General features: G+C 59.0%; 1 protein-coding gene across 1 annotated transcript; it reads left to right on the forward strand.

The window, feature by feature from the left end:
- Positions 1-1,909: 1,909 nt before the first annotated feature.
- Positions 1,910-5,831, forward strand: FOXF1 (forkhead box F1). Its single transcript, XM_023229015.1, has 2 exons — positions 1,910-2,934; positions 4,280-5,831. The coding sequence occupies exons 1-2, from the start codon at positions 1,956-1,958 to the stop codon at positions 4,438-4,440; spliced, it is 1,140 nt and encodes a 379-aa protein (XP_023084783.1). The 5' UTR covers positions 1,910-1,955; the 3' UTR covers positions 4,441-5,831.
- The last annotated feature ends 4,367 nt before the right edge of the window (positions 5,832-10,198 follow it).

Consider the following 10,198-nt stretch of genomic DNA (forward strand, 5'->3'; position numbering starts at 1 on the left):
CGGGCCCGGCACCCAGCAGTCCGTGCGAGAGCAGCACTCACCTGGGTCTGTGCGCACAGCGTTGCGCCGGGGCTCCTGCGCAGTCCTGCGCTCGGCTCTCCGCACCACCTTCCCTGGCTCCACCGCCCCCAGCCCGCACCCTAGGGCTGAGGTGGCAAGCGCAGGTCTGCGTGCGGGCCCCCTGCGGGCTGGCAGCCAGGCGCGCGAGGGCCGCCCTGGCCCGCGCTCCCCGCCCGCGCTGTCTGCTCTCAGGAACCTGGCCTGGCGCGCAGTGTCCGAGGCCCCCGCGGCGGCGGCAGGCCGAGCCCACAGGGGCATTAGGCCAACTCCCCCCTCCCGCCCTGCGCACGCGGAATTCTCTATTATTATTATTAAAGAATCCCCCAGAACTTGTTTACGTTAAACCCTGTAAACTTCCTGCCAGGGCCTTTGCCATCTCTCGGGAAATCGGAACCTGCGCTTTGAAAATGGGGCCGCGGGGCCAAATAGGCGGGTTTTCAGTGTGTGTCGGGAGTGGGGGAGGGCAACTGAACTACGTGTGAGTTCAGATTCGAGTGTGGCGTGTGTACGCGTGAGTGGGAGTGAGTGCGAACTTAAGCTCCTGTGGGCCTTAAGCTTCTGTGTCAGCGAGCGCATTAGTAGGTGCGAACATGCCTGAGCGCCCTCTGCACGAGTGTGCACACACGCATGGGTGTGTTTACACGTCTGTTTGCGTAATTTACCGGGTTTGCATGTGCATCAAGACATGTATGTGTGTGCTAACGTGTGCACAAGAGCGCAAGGGTGTGCGGGCATGGGTGAGTGACTGAGCACGCAGCTTGTTCCGGGGCCTGTGGGGTTTGGGTCGCCGCTGGGCCAGCGGGTTCTCACTCACCCCCATCAGGCCCGCGGCACCCGAGACAAAGCGGCCGCGACTCGTGCTGCGCTTTCGTTTTCCGCCTGCGCTCTGCCCAGGCGGCTGCCCGCCCGCTCGCAAGCTGCCGGGCGAGTCCGAAAAATCCCGGGCGCTGCGCAGTCCTTCCCGGGGCGGGGAGAATGGGTAGGCGGTCCCTCGCGGGAACGTACGCCGGCCGGCCGAGAGGACAGGAGTCGAGCCGGCTGTGCCCGCGATGGTCACGACCGGGAGGCCACTGCACTTGCGATTTGCCACAGGGCTGTGCGCGTCGGGGAAGGCCCTGGCCCAGGGCGCGTTTCCCGCCGCGCCGCCCGGACGGGGAAGGCGGGGTCCAGCGCGCCTCGGGGCTGAACCGCGGGCGGAGGGCGCATTAACACTTGCTCGCCAGGTTGGTGGAGGCGGGGCGGATTTTGTTGGCGGCCGCAGGGCGGCGAGAGTGGGGGCTCTTTAAGCGCCCCCCAACGCGGGGGCCCGAGGGGGGCAGGGACGGAGGGAGGGAACTCCGGGAGGGTCTTACGCCGACCTCGAGACGCCGCCGAGCGGAGATGAAGTGAAGGCTCTCTCGGCCGGAATCTCGCAGCCGAGCGCCGCGGGCGGCGGGGACCCAGGGCTGCTCCTGGCTGGGGCGCACGGCCGTAAGCCCTAGAGGTGGTGCCTCCCCCACAAAAATACCGGCGGGGGTAGCTTCCTCACGGCCTCCGCCTGGGCTGCCCTCGGCCTCAGCTCGGCTTCTTTCCTTGTGGGAGGGCGAGAGAGAAAGAGGGAGGAGAGAGGTGGGGGAGGCGGGAGTTGGAGAGAGAGGGGCTCTGAGCCAACCGCCGGCGGATCCAGCAGCTCCTCGGGGAGGGCGGGCGGGAGCGCGGGGGCGGGCGCGCAGCGGCTCGCTCGGGAGAAGTGGCCGCCGATGACGGCAGAGGTGCAGCCAGCCCCGCGCGCGCAGCCCCCCCCCCCCCCCCCTCTCCCCCCCCCTCGTCCTCTTCCTCCTCCTCCTCCTCCTCCTCCCGGCCCGTCCGCGGCGCAGAGCAGCGGCGGCAGCGGCGGCGGCGGCAGCAGCCACCCGATGTCTTCGGCGCCCGAGAAGCAGCAGCCACCGCACGGCGGCGGCGGCGGCGGCGGCGGGGGAGGCGGCGCGGCCATGGACCCCGCGTCGTCCGGCCCGTCCAAGGCCAAGAAGACCAACGCCGGCATCCGGCGCCCTGAGAAGCCGCCCTACTCCTACATTGCGCTCATCGTCATGGCCATCCAGAGCTCGCCCACCAAGCGCCTGACGCTCAGCGAGATCTACCAGTTCCTGCAGAGCCGCTTCCCCTTCTTCCGCGGCTCCTACCAGGGCTGGAAGAACTCCGTGCGCCACAACCTCTCACTCAACGAGTGCTTCATCAAGCTACCCAAGGGCCTCGGGCGGCCCGGCAAGGGCCACTACTGGACCATCGACCCGGCCAGCGAGTTCATGTTCGAGGAGGGCTCCTTTCGGCGGCGGCCGCGCGGCTTCCGAAGGAAATGCCAGGCGCTCAAGCCTATGTACAGCATGATGAACGGGCTCGGCTTTAACCACCTCCCGGACACCTACGGCTTCCAGGGCTCGGCCGGCGGCCTCTCGTGCCCGCCCAACAGCTTGGCGCTGGAGGGCGGCCTTGGCATGATGAACGGCCACTTGCCGGGCAACGTGGACGGCATGGCCCTGCCCAGCCACTCGGTGCCCCACCTGCCCTCCAACGGCGGCCACTCGTACATGGGCAGCTGCGGCGGCGCGGCAGCCGGCGAGTACCCGCACCACGACAGCTCTGTGCCCGCCTCCCCGCTGCTGCCCACCGGCGCCGGAGGGGTCATGGAGCCGCACGCCGTCTATTCGGGCTCGGCGGCGGCCTGGCCGCCCTCGGCCTCCGCGGCACTCAACAGCGGCGCCTCTTACATCAAGCAGCAGCCCCTGTCCCCCTGTAACCCCGCGGCCAACCCCCTGTCCGGCAGCCTCTCCACGCACTCCCTGGAGCAGCCGTATCTGCACCAGAACAGCCACAACGCCCCAGCCGAGCTGCAAGGTGAGTGGGGAGGCCGAGGGCGTCCTGGTCCCCGGAAAGTCGAATCTGAGTGGCAGCGGGACCCAGCCAGGGGCGAGCCCCTCCACTTCTGTGGTCGGAACCCCAAGGCTGAGGGGAGGCACCAGCTCCCCAAGGTGCCTCTTTGCCCCACCTCTCCCCCTTTGAAGAGTGACTACCTCTCTTGAGCCTAGTTTGAGCCAATCTGTTTCTCTTTCTGTTCCAACTCCAGCTGCCCGCTGCTCCAGGCCTGAGCAGGTAGGCCGGTCCTTAGCAAGATTTCCCAGACCCCAGTGCCCTAAGTCCTTTTGTGTCCCTTAAGTCCCTTTACACTTTGGAAAGGTCCTGGGATGGACCCAAGGCTCCCAGCCCTGGCAGATGGCCCTCCCTCCCCGGTGGTGGCCCTCACATTGCCTGGAGAGCTGCCTCTGCTTGAGGCTGGGCAGAACGGAAGAGTTAGGCCCAAAGCCGCTGGGCCAGCGCTCAGAGGCTCAGGCCCCGGCCTTCAGGGGACCAGGATTGGCAGAGCCACAGCTGAGTCCAGGGGCATTTTGTGGTGAGGGAGGCAGGGCGGTGCATGGCCAGGCCCCAGAGGGTCAGAGCTGCAGGCCGGGCCATGGGGGCTCCATTTTTTTTAGGATCCAAGTTTTCAGGCCTCCACACCTCCAACACCCCTGATACCCCAACACCCCAAACATACAGAAGCATCTGCCAAGGGAGATGCAGCAGCCTCGCCTCCTGATTCTGCCCCAGGTTCCCCGCAGCCTGCAGGCCCAGCTCTGGTAAAAGCTGGAGTGAGCTCGCTAGGGCCCATCCAGGGTCAGCTGTCAGCAACCCCAGGAGGCAGGAGGCAGGCCTGGAGGCCTTAGGCAGCCTATCCGCGGGGGACTTCTCCTCACAAGGGCCTGTTCTCTGGAGAAGCTTCTTCTCACCCCTGCTGCTGGCCTGCGCTGGCCCCACACTGGCCTCTCCTTCCACCTGGTCGGCAGTGGGAGCCCCTGAGGTCGGTGGGGAGGGGGGGCTGCCCTGGCGGTGACGGCCATGGGAGTTAGGGGCCCTCCACTTAGCCTCCCTCACCACTTCCCCCTGGGCCCCTGCACAGGGTCCGAGGCTGGACAGGCACGCAGCAGGCAGGCGCTGCGGGGAGCCAGGCCGTGGCAAGTGTTCTGGAGTCTTTTCCTTGGGTGCGCAGCCGGAAGGCCGGGAGGAGGGCGGGTAGGCCGCCGTGCTCCGGAGCCAGGCTGGCAGGCCTTGTGCGCCCCAGGAGCGCTGCTCCTCCGCCTGAACTCTGAGCCACCGTGGCTAACTCTTCTGCTCCCCCAACCCCTCCTGTCGCCTCGCCTTGCAGGCATCCCGCGGTATCACTCGCAGTCGCCCAGCATGTGTGATCGAAAGGAGTTTGTCTTCTCTTTCAACGCCATGGCGTCCTCTTCCATGCACTCGGCCGGCGGGGGTTCCTACTATCACCAGCAGGTCACCTACCAAGACATCAAGCCTTGCGTGATGTGAGGCTGCCGCCGCCGGCCCTCCTGGTGCAGGCAGGCGGGTCACAGGGACCCTGGACTGGCACAAGAAACTGCTTTATTCTCGAGGTATAACCGTCGGCAGAAGAAAACGGTTCCACCCCTCCGCAACAGGAGTTTTTGGCAAGGAATCCCCGACGCAAAGACACAGCGCTGCGGTTGGCACCTCCTTCCTCACTCCCTCAAAATTGTTAAGAAATGGTAGTGGTGGGTCTGATCTGACTGCAGCCGTTGGTAAATAAAGGTTTTGATCCTGTTGAACCCGGCTGAGACGGTGCTGTGCAGGGGAATGCCTTCCGCATCCACATAGGAATTCTGCTGCGGTCCCCCCTCCTTCCGCCAATGGCAGAAGTGGAGGAAGATTTTTAGAAGAAAGGCAAACATGTGAGACCAATCATTATCAAATACTTTTATTTTTTGGTTGAGTATTTATCTTTTTATTTTTTTTTTGAAAGAATGTCTTGGAATGCGCAAGTCTCCCTTTAGAGCTGTCTTTTGCGGGGAGCGGGAGGTGACAAGAGCTCGGATCTCCCTCCCGATCTCCCTCCCCACCTCGGAAGTCTCCTCCGTGGACCGCAGGTGGATCTTTGTGCGAACAGCTTGCATTTCGGAAGCCACTGTCCGTCTTTAAACAGAAAATTGAAGGAGCCACGAAGCAAGCGGCCGTCCGGGCGTCTGCCTCCGTCCCCTTCCATGTTCCTCTTCTTCCTTCGCTTCAGCCTTTTCTGTTATGTTTTGTCTTGAATTTTATTTAGACTTTTTCAGTGGGTATTTTTCTCTCTCCCAACCTCTACTGTAAACTTTCTGGTCCGAGAACGAGCCGAACACAGCGCGACGCAGGGACTAGGACGGCCCGGTGACCGCGCGGATTCAGGATTGCGGGGACGCAGAAAGGTTAAGGCACTTTTAAAAACTATAGCAAGGCTCCTGTTTATTTATTCTACTTTCTTTCCCTAATAATCAAAACACCGCGTAGGCTCCTCCGTTTATCAGTATTAATGGTGTAACTTGTTGGCAATATTTGCCGTGTAGAATTTTTTTTTAGATACCCATTGTAAATTTGAAACAAAGACCGATCTGTGTAAAAACAAATTTCCATATGTTTTATATAAATATATATATAATATGAAGGACTACCCTCCCTCCTTTTTTTTTTTTTTTTTTTTTTTTTTTTGTATTTTGGCTGCTAGAGTGCAGCATTGGTGACACGGATTTGAAATTTGAAATTTCCTTCTGCACTGTAGAAAAAGACCATTTGAGGATGTTTTGCCTTTTGTGTATTTTTTCCTAAAAAAAGAACAAAAATAAAAATGTATAACATTTGTACTTGGCCTTTAAAATTGTATCAACTAGAAATAAAATTGCATGAGTCTTTTATTGGGATTGAGATTGCAGAATACCTTACAGACTCCCAAAGATAGAGGGGGGGAAAAAACAGGCTTTGGATCTCTAGACTTTTAAAAATGTTGGGTGATTCTGAATACTGTTTTCTTTTTTGGCAAATCCTCCTCTTTTCACTCTTCATTCCACTTTGAAGTAAACGTTGGACAAGAGGAACTATTTTTCTTGGCTTCTGTTTTTTAAGAAGAGCCCTTTGCCCCTCTAAATGTCATTGATCGTTTTGAAGAAATAATCAAACGTTTAAAGCACACTGTAGACCTCCTTCCCCTAGGGAACACCAATTAAACCATATTTGTGCACATATATATGTATACACATATATGTACATATATGTATATGTGTCCATGTACATAATATATATATTTTTTGCCACTACAAGACCAATGAGAGTTTTACTTTGGGTTTCAGACTTTCTTGTTCTCTTGCTGTAGCTGTTAAAAATCATGAATCAACTTTAAGGGTTTTTTGTAGTTGTTGGTTTTGTCTTGTTTTGTTTCGGCTATTTGGTGGCTTGTTCTTGGTTTTCCCCCATAGTAAATCAAGTAAAATCTAAATGAGGCAAAAGGGCCCTTGGTGGGCCGGGTGACAGGTACCTTTGCAATCCTGTAACGTTTATCTCCTAAGTCACAGTTCGTCGCCTCTGGGGAAAAAATATTTTTTGACGCTTGTATCTTCCACTGACCACTCTCTTGCTATTCCAATTCCCGGCTAGGGAGGAAAACACACACAGTAAGTCACATTGTTGGTGCGGCCCTTCCAGACCCACCGCAGTGTCTTGCATCGTGGGGTCGTGAGTCTCTGAACCTGGTTCTTCTCAGAGTTGACATTTTGGACGTGGGGGTAATTTCTCCGGTGCTCTGTTACATAAAAATTATCAATAAACTCGCCTGGGCAATTAATGTCCCAAACTAACAGCTGTCTATAAAATCGAGATAAAGGGGACAAGAAAAGACCAGCGACTCCACCCCTTGGGGTCTCTGGCGGGCCGAAGCATCAGGTCAGGCTCTGCCGGGCGCAGGCGCCTGGCCCTGCGCCCCGAGAGCAGGTTCGCAGCAGGCGGAGAAGGCGGTCCTCCTGGGGCGGAGGTCTCTGCACCCTCCGCCTCCCACCAGAGCCCGAAAAACCAGTCCTGAGAAGAGTCCCCAGGCCTCCCAGCGCGAGAACGCTGCGCTCGCGTCCGGTCAGCCTCTGCAGGCTACAGGAGCTGGGAGCCCCTCCTCTCTCCCGCAGAGGCTGCGGCCCAGTTAGGGCAGAGGCTCGGGGAAGAGGGGCTGATTAGGAGAAACCCAACTACGAGCTCCCAGGTTTTCTTCCGCGGAGTCTCCAGCCCCTGCACCCGCTCACTTGGCGCCCTGGCGGGCCAGAGGCCCCTGTGCGCGGTGGTTGTGCATGGCTTTGGCGCCGCTGGACGAGGGTCCAGGGCGGTGGCAAAGCCCGGTTTCCTGTTCATCTCCTTGCCTTCGCTTCAGCGGGATCTCCCAGCACACCCATGTCCAGGTCTAGCGGGGCGGGAGGCACCCGGAGGGGCTTGTGTAGGAAAACCGGTACGGATTGCCCGGGGACGGTGACCGGCCTCGGTCTTCCGGCCTGACTTGCGGCCTGGGAATGAGAGGGAAAGTCCAGCCTTCCCGCAAGGAGATCCTGGCTCCAGGCAAGCCCGGAAGGGCCAGATAACGCAGGCGAAACTGCCTCGGCGGCCGCGTCCGAGATTTCGCTCCGCCGCTGCTGCAGCGCCGAGACTGCGCTCGGCTGGGCTGTGTCCTCCTCGGAGTCCATTGCGTCCTGGGCTGGCACAGGGGTTGCGGGTGCAGCTCCCACCGCTGCGCGACGCCACAAAAGCGCGCCCAGCATGGCAAATCACAAGCTTAAATCGCAAAGGGCTCCTGAGGCTGGTGCGAAATTACGCGCCCTGCGTGCATGAAGGACCCCTAGGATCCGCTAGCACAGAGGCGTCCTAAGTAGAATTAATTCATAATCGCTCCGTATTATCTTAGGGGTTTTTGTCCTGGAATAACGTAGAATTAATTCACAATCTCTTCATCTATTTTAAGGATTTTGCGCTGGAACAGACAAGTCAAGATGCCCCTTGACATGAAATCCCCTCTGTAATAAAGCCCGGAGCAGGGGTAGGAGATGCTTGCCGCAGGGTTTCTGAGTGTGGATTCCACACCCGCGGACGCCGCAGTTCTCCGTGCGGGGCCGACGCCTTGGACGCACTCGAGCCTCAGCGGCTTTCCCGTTGTAGCCCCGAGCAGCAGAAGCGCCTGGGCGGGACCTCTGGGCCTCTCAGCCCCAAGGAAGCGGGACTTCGCCTCCTGGAGCTCACCCCCAGGGCCCGTCCAGGCCAGCAGAGCCAGTCGCCCGGCAGGAAGGCGCCTGGGGTGTGGGCTTCTGATGGGAAGGCGCCTGGGCCACAGAGGTGTGCTCCTTTTGTTCTCTTTTTCTCTTTGGGGCTGGAGGGGGTTGGTGGCCACAAGGGTATGGCTCCAGGCCTTCCAGCCACCCACCAGCAGGCAGCTTTCGCTCAAAGGAGCTCCAAAGGAGCTAGGGTTCCTCCTCTGCAGCCACCCCAACCTGAGCAAGACAAGTCGCCTCTGAGCCTTGGTTTCCTCGTCTCTAATAGTACAATCCTGGTGGACCTAAGCGGGCCGTGGTTAATAAGGCAGATGCTTCTAAGGAGTGAAGGGGTGGCCTGGTTCCTTGGTACCCAGACAGGAGTGGCCGGTCAGACCTGGCTTTTCTCGCTGAGACATCTAGTGTGGAGTGGTGGTAGCGTGTGTGTCTGCTTGTGGGGGGTGTGGGAACCATAAGAGGTGGAAAAATCCATATTTTACAAGGCCCTCTGTCCAAAGACCTCTGATCCCAGTGTGGGGACAGCTAAATTCCCATCTTCACGGACTTTCCCTCCCTTCCCAGGGATAAGGAAGATGGCTCACATAGCTGGACAGAGAATTTTCACAGTGGGTTAAGGCTTAGGATGCCAACATACACCAGCCACTAGAATCTCCCCAAACCTCACTGACCCTCCTAGGCATCTGAGTCCTGCGGATGACCCTACGGGGAAGTGGGAGATCAGAAGGCCCCTGAGCCCGGTGGCTTCACCTCTGATGGTAACTATCAGAGTCCAGCCCAGGAATCACCCTCATCAGAAATATTTGGGGTGTCTGTTTAAACAGCAGATTCGAGAGGTCCCTGACAGCTACTGATTAGAATCTCCAGAGGGGAGGCCCAGGAGTCCATGGTGTTCACAGATAACCCGGGTGGTCCTGGAGAGCGCTACTTTGGGTCTGTTCTCCCACGCTGGTCAAGGTTGCTCTAAGCGGCCTCTGCTGCCCCCTCCTGCCCGCCTGCTGGATCAGGCCCATGTGTCTGTAGCAGCAGCTGGTTGACAGAACTTGGAGGCCAGGCAAACAGGCACCATGGCCACATTTGCAGGCGTACCATGTGAACGCTGGGCTGGGGCAGGCCTTCTTCTCACATGGGCATCCCAGTCCACCCCTGCTTGCTCCTGCCTCAGCTCCGCCCTAGTTACTCTACTTGTTTTGGAGGCAGACCCTGAGCTCAGGGAGGGTCAGTGACTGCTCCCGACATGGCTGGTAACACGTGGAATTTGGACTCAGACACAGTACTTTCTGACCTGGAAGCCTGTGTCCCTCGCCATTATTCCACACGGCTCTTGGACACCCATGTGCCTGCATCCACAGGGCCTGGTGGAAAAAGGAAAGTTTCCATGGGCTCCATGATCTAGCCTCTGCTGGCTTCCAGCCTCCAGAGGAGAGGCGGCAATGGGCAGGACCACAGAGAGTCGGAGTCTCCGAACACATGCTGTCAGGCCCCCTCTTGCCTTCCAGCTGAGCCAGGAGGGGGCATGCAGGTGCGGCAGGGGCTGGCCTAGCAGCCAGCGCAGCTCAGAACCTGACCTTCACCCCTTCTCAGGGTTCTGACTGTGATTCACGGGTTCCACCATGGCCTGCCATGGAAGCTTCCTTTGCTTCCTGTGGTCCCCTTAGACCAGCCGAGAAAAACTTCAGACGGAAGTGGGTGCTCAGATGAGGCTGGCTGCACAGCACTGTGGCCACTTCCACACTGTTTATGGAAACTTCTGGGGACCAATACCTCAGAGTTCTGGGCTCTGTGTTAAGGAGGAAGGTCCTTTTCCAGTGTCTTCTGCAGCTGAACCCAGGGGCAGTGTCCTGGGCCATGTGGCCGGCAGGGTGGGACAGCAAGGGAGGGGTCGCATCCATCCATGAAGGGATGCTGACTTGTTGTAGGGCCGAGAGGAATCACGGGCTTTTGACAATTCTGTCTTCATGTGCTTTGGGGGTGGGCTGGGGCAGAGGAAC

Source organism: Piliocolobus tephrosceles, chromosome 17 (genome assembly GCF_002776525.5).
Source record: "Piliocolobus tephrosceles isolate RC106 chromosome 17, ASM277652v3, whole genome shotgun sequence".
Lineage (NCBI taxonomy): Eukaryota > Metazoa > Chordata > Mammalia > Primates > Cercopithecidae > Piliocolobus > Piliocolobus tephrosceles.

Bases quoted from the DNA above. Each gene is read 5' to 3' on its own strand.
- FOXF1 (XM_023229015.1), top strand. From the start codon at position 1,956: ATGTCTTCGGCGCCCGAGAAGCAGCAGCCACCGCACGGCGGCGGCGGC. The intron at 2,935-4,279 runs GTGAGTGGGGAG...CTCGCCTTGCAG, and splicing joins CGCCCCAGCCGAGCTGCAAG to GCATCCCGCGGTATCACTCG.